The 14243-nt window shown below is 38.5% G+C and overlaps 1 protein-coding gene across 2 annotated transcripts in view; it reads left to right on the plus strand.

The window, feature by feature from the left end:
- grik2 (glutamate receptor, ionotropic, kainate 2) overlaps nt 1-14243 on the plus strand; it is an 89457-nt gene that overhangs the window by 31137 nt on the left and 44077 nt on the right. For both annotated transcript variants that reach the window (XM_061289671.1, XM_061289672.1), the window contains exons 4-6: nt 6498-6679; nt 10243-10296; nt 10912-11085. In XM_061289671.1, the coding sequence (XP_061145655.1) occupies nt 6498-6679; nt 10243-10296; nt 10912-11085 (410 nt within the window). The remainder of the gene's footprint in view (nt 1-6497; nt 6680-10242; nt 10297-10911; nt 11086-14243) is intronic.

Here is a 14243-nt window from a genome sequence, read left to right on the forward strand (position 1 = left end):
CCTCATTACAAGCTTTGCTCACGCCAAGCTGTCATATTCTGCTGCACACCGACATCAACACAGCGACACCCCAAAATTAGGCTCAATTGCTAATTTAATAGCCCCCAAAGATCATTTATTACATTATCATCAATGATAATGATATGATTGGTGCCGCACTGACTGTAGCTTTGACAGCTGCATACACCCTTTAAAATTTGCAAAATAAATATCCATGTTTTTTTTCTCCTTCCCAAACTCTTTTTCAAAGCTTACAAGTGATTCCTTTATATAGGCAGAACTGAATCTACACAAACTCACCTCATGATGTCTGATGCTGCTTTTAGCCAGCGATAGATGAGTGCTATGCGGGCTTCGACACATTTCAGCTAGTATTCATACCAGGACTCTTCAGTTAAGTCAAATGTGTTTATTGTTTTGTCTGAGCTAGTCTTGGGTATTATTATCCTGTTGGGGTACCCATGACCTGCAGCTGAGACAAAGGTTTCTGATACTAGAAAGCAAATTGTAAGGGCTTGACATTCTTGACTTTTTTGTTTTGCTCCCCACAAATTCAAGACGCCCTGTGCTGGTTGCAGCCAAGCAGTCTCAGAATACAAATGAGCCTCCTCTTCACAGCAGATACACTGTTCTATACTGACTACTTTGTCTGCTCTATTCTTGAGTCTGTAAACATGACTTTCCAAAGAGCTCCAGTTTTGTCATTTGTCCAAAGAACATTGGAGCTTTGTGTCTTGTTATCGCGTGCCAATAAATATGCCTCTGCCATGTGTACATATAACATTCAACTCACTGTAAAGCCTGAACGTTCTGAATCTGCTTTGCTGAATGGTTGCACAACTTTGGTTTCTTTTTAATCATTCTATTTGACCACAAATTTGAAATAATGCCCCATTTACACAGTCCTTTTTTATTGTTGCTTTTGTCAATTTCATGTTAATTAAATGATATTTCAAATTAACGGCTATGTGCCTATATAGGCTCTTTCACAGATTTGCTTGCAATCAAGTTTGGTATGACTGCATGGCAGGACTACATACCCAGACAACACGGACTAAACTGCACAGAGCTATTCTCCGGCCTCATAGGGCTGCTTGGATGACTGCCATGGATACATTTGCCATCAGGTCCATCTGAATTGGTCCAGCATGGGAAGCATAACATATGGAGAAATGTTGTCATGAGCAATGATTCCAGGGTCAGAACATGAAACAGACACGGATAATGCTGTGCTGATCGCTGCACTAAAAACACTGAGTGCCTTTGAAATCCACTGTAGTGTATTTGTTCCTTTGAAAATTATTGACGTTGTTTATAGATATATATTTCCGTTTTATTACAAAACTGAAGGGATTGTTATCCTTTATAGTTTCAGATGTTGCTATTTTCGATTGCTTTGGTGTGGGCCACATGATATTTTCTCTTTGATCCTCAAAAACTCATAATCATGGAATCCAGTCGCGGGCTGGATAAGACATTTCGGTGGGCCAGAATTGGCCCGCTAGCCGCCGGTTGATGATCAATGGTGTATAGCGTAACCACTCTTTGTAAAACTGTGGATGTTGTGTGGTAGATACAATTTCTGTGAACCAATATTAGTGTTTGGACTTGGCAGAGGTCTGCACTCTACAATCTGCTCTTGTTTTATTGCATGGATTTATATAGCACCTCAGTCAATAGCACTAACCCTGTTAAATTGCAACTTCTTTTAATGTGTGGTTCTGTGTAGTACTGTGACCTGCTGCTGACGCTTGAGCTTGAATTTGCTCACAGATTTTACGACTGCGAGAGACTTGGGCCCGCTGTGAAATTTATTGCTACCTCATTCATAGATGTGGACATAGGTTAACTTTCAGTACAATTTTATGCATTTCTAAATCACATATAAAACATTCCTAAATGTTTTTAATTCATCAAAGAGCAAATTTTGCATTCGATAAATACTTTTTGTGTGCCTCCGTAAAGTTTCAGTTGATGGTAGAGATGAATTTAATTGATTACAATCTTGCCAATAAAAGGTTTTAAAGCTATGTATGGTATTTTGTTGCAATGTACAAGACAAGGAGAGGACAAAAGTCAACAAGTAGAAATCAAATCAAATGGATCAACGCAGGAAAAGGGCTGGATCCAGACTTCTTGGAGCTGACCAAACTGTGGCAGGGTTTTTACTTTCTAGACCTAGATTTGACACCAAGAACTCCTTAAAGAATGTGACCCACTTACCTCATCAAACTTTTCCATCCTTCTTTTATGATTCTTTTCCAGGTGCTCGCCATAGCGTTGCCTTGATTCACTGTAGAGGATGAAGGCACACTAGTAAGATGGTTACATGCAGGGTTGCCAGAAATTAACACTCAAGAACATTACTCTGCAACCTCACAAAGGGATTTCTCATGCTTTTTCACCAATTCTCCTTGATTGGAGTGCATTGAACTGAAAATTCTCTCTGTGGAGTTAATTTTGTCCATCTTATTCTGATGTTGTGGTGCACAAAAACAGGCTTTAATGAACATCCTGCTGTGCCTCATTGTCTTGTCTGGCACAGTTAACACAAAAGTGAAACATGAAACTGGCAAAATGGACATTATAAGCAGCAACAACGACTAGAGCAAATTATACGCAACTAAAAAAAATGTTTTTCTTCCGTTCTATCTACAAATCGAATGGGTTCATGAAAGTCAAGCTTTGAGAACCAACATGGGTTTCCACTGTGTGCATACACACCTTCTTTCTCATCGTTCTTTCCACTTCTTGTCAGTCCAAACATACCCCATACCCTGGCTTTCTCTTCTTCTCTTGATAATCTCATTGAACAAACAACCGCAAATACTTGATTGACGGAAGTGTATTCAGTATAATTTAACTTCCAGTCGAATAGCCTGGGGTTATTCATGAAAATTTCTTCAAGTCGAACACAGTCACATTAAGTATTGTTTACAAGAGTCAGCTTCCGTGCTGCATTGTGATTGCCCAGTCTGCATTCCAGGCGTGTGGTTTAGTCAAAGGTAGATGAATCACTGGTGATGGCTCAGGAAATAAGACTGTCTGCTACAAATAGGTACTACATAACAAATTCTCATACGATTTTATGCAGAAATTGGCATTGATTGCAAGGAAATGCATGTTTATTTGAACAATTCAGACATGTAACCTGCGAGTTTTAATCCCTCTCCATTTTCAACATTGACCCTGGAAACTGTGACTCATTCAACTATTATTAATATTTCCATTATTACCGTATTTTCCGCCCTATAAGGCGCACCTAAAAACCTAAAATTTTCTCAAAAACCAACAGTGCGCCTTATAGTCCGGTGCGCCTTATATATGGACCAAATTCCTAAATTTAAACTGGCCCAAAGCATTGCGTCATGAAATCAATCATAAGTGGCCCGCTGAAGACTATGAATCATGACTCAAAAAGACTATGGATCATTATTTTATGATTATAAAGTAATTTGTTCTGTCTGAAGTTGAAATAAAAAAGATAAAATGGAGAATGATTTGATTTGGATTAAAAATCTGACATGATGCATTAATGGTGCGCCTTATAGTCCGGTGCGCCTTATATAAGGATAAAGTTTTAAAATAGGCCATTCATTGAAGGTGCGCCTTATAGTCCGGTGCGCCTTATAGGCCGGAAAATACGGTATTCATATTTTTTTCCATCATCATGCTCCATGTTTCATGAGTAGTGTAACAGCTTTGCGGCTGTTGATAAAGTATAAAGCAGTCTTGTGCACATCAAGGCTTGCAGGGCATTTACCCCACAAGGATATTTATCATATCTGTTTTATGCACAGGAGACTCTCTGGCGGCCCTATAATAAACACTTATAGGGGATGAAATATTCATGATGGATTAAATATGGATCTTAAAACGAGGTCTGTGTTTTAGACACTATCACTGCTGATGTGTGCAGACTCTTCTTCTCCAACCTTAAATACATTTCAACTACATTTACAATTAGACTCTTCTTCTCCAACCTTAAATACATTTCTTCAACTACAGTTATTTATTTTAGTCATTATCCCTAAAGTGAAATTCAATTTAAAGTCTGCTGTATATTCTGTGTTGCACGCCACAAAAAGAACTAGATCACACACATACAGAAGTCGAAGAAGCATGCAGTGTTGCACCATTTGAGCTGGGAGGTGAGTATGGTGCATTGCTCAAAGACACAGTTATCAGCAAGCAGTCTCACAGAACACACAACTAGTTGTTATTCTCATTCTAGTCAACGGTGCTCATATCCATAATCCTACCAAGTCCATGTATGAACAACTGCTACCCTAATGCTGTAGGTATGAAATTGTCGTTTTTAAACAAAAGGTTTCAGGTGTTTATGGACAAATTAATAATGATAGTTGTTGGGCCATTCAGCTTGTCGCACCAAGGTCGCCACAGCGAGTCTGTGTCTGTTTGCCGGCCAAGTTCTCATGTCTGGCTGTGCCACACAATGGGCCATCCACCTGAACTAACATTTGGCAGTCACTCCAGTAGCTCTTATTTTTGTGTGTGTGTGTCGATGTGTGTGTCGATGTGTGTGTGTGTGAGAGCATTGTTGACTTGCAAAAGAGGTATGCATCTGAACAGCAGTGTGGAGATTCCAGGGGAGAACATGAATTTAGTTGGCATCTAAATCAATAATGTTTATGCGGAATGACAAATGTCACGTCATGTGTCATTTACACTGATGTATTTGTTGTTCTATTTGATATATATTGTGGATGTTTTCTCCAAAGTCTAGCAATGTTCATGGAAGAAAGTGATTCAGATAAAAATAGGCCATTTAAAATTAGGAAATGAATCAACTTGAGGGGAAAACAGGAGCTTTTGTGTGTTAGGCACAGATAATCTTTGGAGAAGCCAGATCGTTAATGCGGATAGTCATGAAGCTAAGAGATTCATTTGGCAATCATAATCTTGAATTATTTTCTCAGGTGCATGCATTATCCATCCATCATCTGTTTGGTTTGTACTCCTTCCGGGTGAATTTCAGATGGAGTCAATTTCAACTGGTTTTAAGCAAGGTGCAAGTTATACTCTGGAGTGGTCACCCAGGACACAGACATAACCACTCACACTCACATTCACACCTTTTGAGTATAAAATCCATGATGTTTAGAATGTAGGATGAAGCATTCATCTTTGGAGGTGCCTGGGGGAGGGGACTGCAATTATTATTAATCTAGAGTATTCCTGTGGGAGGTTGAAGGTCTGCATTTGATAATCATAAATTCAATGTTTGTGAAGCAATGACTTAAGACCATGGTGGTGTTGCAGCAGCTGTTATTTGAAAAGATGCACACACCATCACCTTGGGATTTAGTGGTGAAGACCCTGCTTCTATCTGCTCTGTCGTGTAATTAGCGCCCCAGGCTAATGCTGTCATCCAGAAACGATGAGTTCAGCCATGTCTCTGGAAAATAATAAATCTTGGTAATCTCGCAGTACTCTGTCATTTCTCCTTTTGATGGATGAATCCATCTTCTTGTAGTCCGGTTTAATCTCTAGCGAATGCATGTTGGCTAGCAGGATCGATTGAAATGGCAGTGTTAGACACACTTCAGTCTCCTGTCGCATTGCTACAGACTGAAGAACAGCCAACGGCTCTATTTTTACTGATCTACTGAATCCACCCAACGACAAGACAAATGTCAAAGAGTTGGTGATTGGGATCAGGATCCGATTGCTTAAACTGATTGTATGCCACAGACACAACAAATACTAAAGTTCCTCAAGACATGGACTGATGTATTGTGCCCGTAGCCTACATTTCAATTCAACCAATCGTATCATTGATCATGACTACCACTTCATAGTTCACCTTGACAGATTCATTTATTTCATGTTACTTTCCATGGTATTTTTCATGGCACTATTATTGAGTATTTTTAACTTACTGTCACATCACAAAATAAAATAGCATTTAATAAATTAAATGCAGGTAAATAATTACTATGTATGTATATAAAGAAAATACTGTTTGCTGTCCATTTTGGTTCCACACACTAAACAGTACTTGGGTTTAAAACTGATATGACAGATCACGTACAGACTGTTAATTATTAAATTACTTACTACTATTTTTTAGCAACCTCTTAAAATACGTCTCCACTGTTTTAATAATTGTGGTGGCATATGCAGGCAAAATCATATTTACCATTTACTTTACCCAACTGTGTAATGTTTTTATCAATTTACTGTTTTGGGCAAAATTAAACCAGATGAATTTGTCTGAGGTTGAAGTATTTAACTAGTAAACATACTAAAGCTTTAGTTGAACTGTCCCTAACTTCATATAAAAGGGCTACAATGTAATTGCTGGCACGATATTAATCTCAAGTACTTGTTATCTTATTTCTGTGGACAGGTGTATCTTTTTTTTTTGGGGGGGGGGAACATGACCAAAGCTGAACCCCTTGTATTTGCTTTCCAAACAAAAGAACTGCCATGAGAAAAACATTTCATCATAATTCTTTCTGCTGTTTTGCAAGGTCTAATTCGATTGCAAGAACTTATAAAGGCCCCATCACGGTACAACATTCGATTAAAGATCCGGCAGCTTCCTGCAGACTCCAAAGATGCCAAACCATTGTTAAAGGAGATGAAGAGAGGGAAGGAGTTTCACATCATCTTTGACTGTGGACATGAAATGGCTGCTGGGATCCTAAAACAGGTGTGTATCTACTATATGTTTGTGTGTATGTTTTGAAATAACCGGCAAATACAAATTTAGACGATTGAGCAAACTATATAGCGGTCATTGGCTCTGGAATTCAAATATGTCATGAACTCACTTGTTTCTTGCACTTAAAAGCATGATACCACTAAAATGAACAAATTGCGGATATGAAACATTTTTGGTCTGATAACAGGCGTATTTGGATGATAACGTACCTACGTTGAGGCCCAGAACTAGTGACCCTCAGGAATGAAAGTGCAGGTGTCCTTCCACATCAGATCTCAGAAGAGGGACTGTAATACCAATCTCCCGTTCAGCAAACAAAAAAGAAAGAAAATGAAATTCTCTCAACTACAAATCTCACCAAATGTGCATGATAGCTCATAGGTGGAGCAGCCTATTATTCAATTTCACTTCACGTATTATCTTTCTAATGGCAGTCACTCATGATAAATGTCTTCTTGTGAAGATATGCCAAGTCAGCTTCAAAAGGTCAAAACAGATCAGTGAGATGAAGAAAAAAAAAAATGCTGCAATGCAACCGCAATGATGCGGTTGGCATTTGTTCTAGCCGATCAACTTCAATATATGATGCCGTCTACGTATTGACTTCACCACTTTGTAGCAGGAAATGCATTGTGTTGAGTTTTTCATTTCAAAATTTTTCATGTTTTTCATGCTTACAGGATTACAATCAAATATTAAAAACTGACTTCACTCCTAGCACACTGTCACTTTCCCAGGGGGTTTAATCAGTGCCAAAGTGTTAAATTGCTTGAGAAGGTCAAGGACTCTTTTCATTAACAAGGCATCGGGAGGAGGGCCAGTATATGGTTGATAGTACATTGTGTGGAAATATTATACGACGGACAGGCTTAGTTGAAGTGTATTGTAGGGGGATATAATTGATTTAGAAGTTCAAAAACATTTTACTTCCCTTACGTTGCCAATTGGGTGTTTTGTGTGACTACTGACAGTTTGGTTAATTTAGCTAGACACTATAGAAAGGAGCAGTTGGATGTATAAGATTATTTTTTGCTTTTTGAAATTGGCTTTCTCCTGAAAGATTTGTATCACCAATACTCACACTTTTGATATGATGGTTACCCCCTTAACAGTGTATTTAAAAAGTCTATATTGTGACCAAGCTAAAATATTTCAAAACTTTTTCCATCATGAATATGACCTATAAGCTATAAAGAAAATACTTTTTAAGAGGCAAAGTAAAAATAAACCGTCTGTTTTCAGAATTAACCACTTGCATCGACCTCATGTTAAAAAGGAGCCAATACGCAGCTGCCACAATATGGCCCAAATAAAGTTAAAATGTTTTAGTAGGCCTTTTGTCAAAGTTCCCGAACTGGTGTCACAAAAGATCCTTTTGAAGCCAGACGACAAACTCCCAAGTTGTGGGCCAGACGATCAACCAGGAAACAAAACGATCCTGCAGCGCATGAAGAGGTGAACATTGTTGTCCGGACAATACGTAGCTGCTCTCCCTTTCCCTTTTTTTTTCAAAGATAAAGGGAGTTCTCAAGGGACCTCTTTTTATTGACATGGGCATCAAAATCTTAGATGTCCATTTAAAGATGAATCCTATATTCCAATTCACTGTAACTGACCTTGTGTGGTTTAGCCTTGTCTGAAATAGGCAAAGGTTTCATTTTGGAAATATACTGACAGCAAACGAGTGACGACAGAAATGACAGAATCTCAATGCCTGAAGTTTCACACCAGATATGGCATCCATTAGCCCTTCCTCACAGTTTAATCATCCTCCATACAAAACTAATCTGTGATACCTATTGATTTTGCGAGTCTTAGCATGGCAGGCGGGACCCTGACACCAGATTACAGCACCACACAGTTGGAATGGATTGGCATCTAGCCAGCATCCTCATACACCCTCTCACATACCCTGAATGATAATAGAATTACACAGAACGAGTGATTCTACTTTGAAATTTCATCTCCAAGGTGCTTTTAATGATAGATTGCCTTTGTACGTTTACAAGGGTGAGCTCAGACAGAAAGTGAGTGGTCCTTCTTTTCCACTGGCCTCATTGTTTCGATCACAACCCAAATTTCACTGACACACGGTGAGGGACACAAGTGACAAACTGATGAATTGAGTCTAGTCACAGATCCAGACACCTCAAGCAATTTGAAAACTCAAGCTAGGGAAAACCCCCTCTCAGGAAGACCTGACACTCAAGACCTGGTATACATACCCTGCAAGAACAGAGAAACATCTTCTCTTTTTTTTTTTCTTTCTGGCCTAGCATTTAATTGAAAGAATTTGGCCCACCAAGCGCAAGCATTGCATGGTTGCTGTAATGGACACTCTTTCAATATTTGTACTTTCTCTATTTTCTGTTACAATTATTATTATTATTGTAATCATTATTTCTGTTACCATTATTAATTATTATTATTATCTATGGGTGACTTCTGAAGTTAGAAATTAATCTAATAGAAAACAATATAAGGTATTTACCATAATAAAAGCACATTCCACTCACGTACTAGTTGTGCTTACTTTTTTATGCATCTAACCTGCCATCACAAAGGCGTAACACCTTCATGGCAAGGGATGTGATACAAATAAAACACCTGTGTCTCCCAATTAGACACATTTCTGAATTGTCTGGCCATGCAGCTCACAGCCACCATATGCGATACTGTACACTTAACACCTTCACTCTTCTGGAACCAAAACATGCTCCTCCCATGCTGTTAAACACCTGTGTAGTGTAGTCAAACCTCTGTTGCGCCCGGACACCTTTCTGTCTGCATCACCACCTACTCCAAATATTTCCTCAGGAACACAACAACTTGGCAGAGCTGCCGCTGTCTCTTCGTTTTTTTCTTCTTGTCAGCTGTTTAATTTCAAGATTCCTTCCCACTCTGGAGTATTTTATTTTGTGTTTTCCAAAAGCCTTTTGGCTTCAACGTTTGCTGTGTTAATAAAAGTCAACTTCAAATTTAAGTAAAAGAAATTGTTGTGTTGTGCTTATGGGTGTATGGTTATATACTTCCAGGTCGAAAACTGAACCTGAGAGACTTTGGAGAAGTCTTATACGTAGGAAGCAAATAAAACAAACACAATTCATTTACATTCCCTACAGATTTAACAGTGTCAATGCCTTGCCCTTATTATTATTATTATTATTGCCTCTACAAAGGTGTATCCTTGAACTCAAAACTTACAATAAAACAAGAATGATATTTACATCTATACTTTTTTCCTTTTGCCATAATACAACAGGTCCTCAGTTTACAACACACAAATTTGTACATCAGACTGCATCATAGTCTTACCAATGCAAACAGAATTAACATCATGAGGAAAATAAATTAAAAAGAATTTGCACGAAAAACATAAATAAATATTAAATAATCAAAATGGAAAATGTCTTTAAGGCACTAACTGATATACACAGCCAGTCAATGCAATCTTTATAAAAATGTATATACAGTACAATTGTGTGCCTATTCAATCTTAAATATCTTACCGCTTTAGATTTGTCACTCTGTCCTTTCTTTCAACATTTTAGGCTCTTGCCATGGGGATGATGACAGAATACTATCACTATATATTTACCACACTGGTAAGTAAAATGCTCGATACCCACATTATGACAATCTTTTTCTTGATTTGTGCATCTGGATTCATAATTATATATTATATAGTCATTCAACTGAGATCTTTATCATTGAAGGAAACAGATGCTTGCAAGGATATATCCCGTCCAAAATTGAGATGTTAGGTTGCTGCTTCTCCATTACCTGAGTATTAGTAAAGGTTAATAACAGTCTTAATCTTGGACCTTTTGCTTTGACTGTTTCCCATCACTGACTGCTCTCATTTATTAAATTCATATGTCAGTTGTATTTATGATTAGGATAGGCGCTTTATCTTCACCAGTTATCTAGGATTTTCAATACCTCATTACAGTATTGCTATATATGAAATCTGATTTACAATACATACTGTATGTAGTGATTTGATTTATGATAACTGGTGTCTCACACTTTCAGTAGTAAAATGCTGGCCATAATAAAATGTAGACCCTGGGATTTAAGAATCCAGCATGGCCTGAGAGATTATGTAAATGTATGGATCCAAAATAAATATGTTATGTTAAATGTTATTTATATACTCAATTTAGTTTGTTATTGGTATGTAATTACTTGTCTAGTTCCCTTACTTTTATTATTTTTAGGATCTATTTGCCCTTGATCTGGAGCCATACCGTTACAGCGGTGTAAACATGACTGGCTTTAGGATTCTCAACACCGAGAACAGCCAGGTGGCCTCCATCATCGAGAAGTGGTCCATGGAACGACTGCAGGCACCTCCTAAACCTGACTCTGGTCTACTGGATGGCTTCATGACAGTAAGTTTGATCAAACTTTTCTGAACTTGTCAATGCTTTTGTTGTGTAAATTGCATGTGAGTGCTAAAAAGCTGATGCTGAAATGATAAGCTGTGGAATGAATCAAATTGCTGTGATTGGCTGGAGACCAGTTAAGGGTGGATGGATGGATGGATGGATGGATGGATGGATGGATGGATGGATGGATGGATGGATGGATGGATGGATGGATGGATGGATGGATGGATGGATGGATGGATGGATGGATGGATGGATGGATGGATGGATGGACAGACAGACAGATGGGTGTTCAAAAAGGATATTCCGATCTAATCCACATGAGTGCTAGCTAACATACATAAAGATGGCGTAAGGTAGAATTCTTAACATCACTTAACATCAGGAGACCAAAATAAATTGGTTCAACCATTAACATTGCATCGTCAAAGAGAGCAAGCCATTTTCAACACTTAAGATTGGTCAATTTGTAAACAACACACACATGTGGGGCATTTGCCTTTCTTCCATCATTCCCCAGTCGCCCAGGGATTTGGGTGGAACCCTCTAGTGCCAGGTTGTAAGTCCCAGATGTGAAAAAGAGAAATGTGTTGTGAAACGTGTCTGATCAGAGCATACAGCCTGTAATAAACCAACCTGTACCTCATGCTTCTTTTATACCACGCTCGTCTGGGAACTTAGCCAAAAAAAAAAAAAAACGTCAATCCTCGATGGACAGAGAATGGAATATAAATAGAAATTTTAGAAACTGAACAGATAACATTGAGAAGGACTCTGGGTGGACGGATAAAGGAGAGACAGAAGTTAAAAGGTTCTTGTTTTTAATCCCTGAAGGACTGTTATAGACTTGACTTGATGTAGTTGCCTGGTCTTATTCCAGTTGTACGCAAGAGGGAGAAGTAACAGCCTGGCTGATTCATAACTCTTCCAGCACTGCTTCTTTTATTTTTAAAAACAAAGTGACTCAGTTTAAGTGACTTTTGTTGCATGGCTCAATCGATATGGTTTCCCACTTGAGAGCTGAACCGGATTGTATGTTTTGACTGTCCTTTAACAATAACAAATAGCTGAGAGAACCTTTCAAAAAAGCTAACACAGCTTTTAATGCGAAAGCTACAATAGATAAATAAAAAAAGGCATTATACCCCAGTAATGTGGAGATTTGTTCAATGGCGTGACATTCGACTGGCAAACAAAATGAAGGGTTATTTATGTATTTTTCCATCATTGTTGGGCGATGAATCGGTGACTGTGCTGTGACCCTGTCCATCAGTGAATTAGTGGTGTATGGGTTAGAAAGTGGGGATTGATTCATTATACAAATGGCAATCAGTCAGCAGCTAATGCTTATTGACAAAGTGCAAGGTTATGTACAGGTCTGATTAACAGATGCATTTGTGTGCTGCATTTACAGTTTTCGGTGCTTAAGTGGTGAGCTGTTAATGTAACATATTAGTGAGCAATACTTCAGTACATTGCATCCCCCTGGTACCACTGACTTGCTGACTTGTTAAAGTGTTAACACGGTAAATAAAACACACACGCACACTCAAGCCGTATGCACACGTTAAGCAGTTATTGTGTTTAAATATAAAGAAAACTAAACTCCTTAGGTTTAAGATGTGATTATCAGTGATATTTTTCCCATTTGCACCTAATGATTTTTAGAAACACTATCACAATTGCCATACTACATTTATTTTGCATATAATGGAAAAAAAAAACATACTTTTACGGTGCAGTTATTGGTCAGGATTTGAGAATTTAGCTGTGGGTGAATTTCCCAGGTTGAATCTCTGCATCCTACACCTGGGGGCCTGTCTGAATTTTTTTTTTGTGGAGCTGGTGGATCAGCCTGGTGGTGTCCCCGGATCCAGATAATTCCCAAGCGGGTGGTGTGAGATCACAAATGTGTTTGGCTGGACCTTCCATTGTCATTGTGCCTGCACGGCAAATCTGGAAACCTTTCTATGGTTTAAAAGCATCTACCACTTTTGGGATTTATTTGCAATGAAAATGGATATTGATGGAGGTTCAAAGAAAACAAATTGGCATCAGTGGAATTTCTGCATATACCGCCTTCTCACTCACATACTTTGGATGGAATACCACACTAACTTCTCCCCTTGTCCAAGCTTTATAGACTGACCTTTTAGACATCAAGGTCATCTTGTTCTTTTTTGCAGCTTGGAAACAAACTTAGTATTCAGAGCAACTGCATTGCTCCTCTGTCCTTTGTAGCCACACATTATCATAAAAATGCTATGGCTACCTATGGGTACAGGTAAATGGGACATCGAAGGAAATCTATTTCCGTCTTGACAGATATCATTTAAAGTCTGATCCAAACAGAGTTATGAGAAAACTCTGACATTTTCCACGATTCATATTTTTCACAGAATCACTCAAACCCACATACGGTGAGCATTGGGAAAGGATGAAATGAATCACATTAGAAAATACGTTTTCAAACGGCAAAAACCTCCGCTGAATGCTTGCTGCCAAAATATGTTTACACTTTGCAGTCCTTGTATGTCGGCCAATAAAGCTGCCTGCATTCAGTTAAACACCGAATGTGATTAATGGTCAGTCATAGCGACAAACTGATTAACATTAATGTTGTCCATTTATTTATGGGCTATAAAATATATATGGGTAATGATTGAAAATGATAACTGATTGTGTATTGTATGTATCAAGATTGCTACAAGAACCCTCGTCTGTTGAATTGATGGATGGATTTTCATCTCTATCCGGCCTGTTCCTTTTTCAAATTGTCAGTCATTCCTTTTCACTGGAGACCATCATGAATGGCAGAACCCACTAGGAAACATGTTCTGCATTGGTTTAAGGAGTGAATAGGTCAGAGGGGTTCATGCTGATTGGGGATGGAAGGGTTGTTAGGTGCTGACCTTTGCCATTGTTAAGGTGCGAGCCAACAGCTGTCAAAGCACACAGCAAAAACCAGAGGCCTGTTTATGAAGAGCTATTCTAAAGCCACCCTAGCTGCAAATGAAGATAATTCTGTTGAGTAAAGTCATTTCACAGAGACAGCTTTTCTCTGCTAGCTTTATTCCATCTGTTTTCCCTGCGTGCGTCAACAAGTGTCTCATAGAGTTGGATCTGGTTCTGCAATTGTCCACATGCTGGAGAATTTGGAA

Source organism: Syngnathus typhle, linkage group LG10 (assembly GCF_033458585.1).
Source record: "Syngnathus typhle isolate RoL2023-S1 ecotype Sweden linkage group LG10, RoL_Styp_1.0, whole genome shotgun sequence".
In the NCBI taxonomy this organism is placed as follows: domain Eukaryota; kingdom Metazoa; phylum Chordata; class Actinopteri; order Syngnathiformes; family Syngnathidae; genus Syngnathus; species Syngnathus typhle.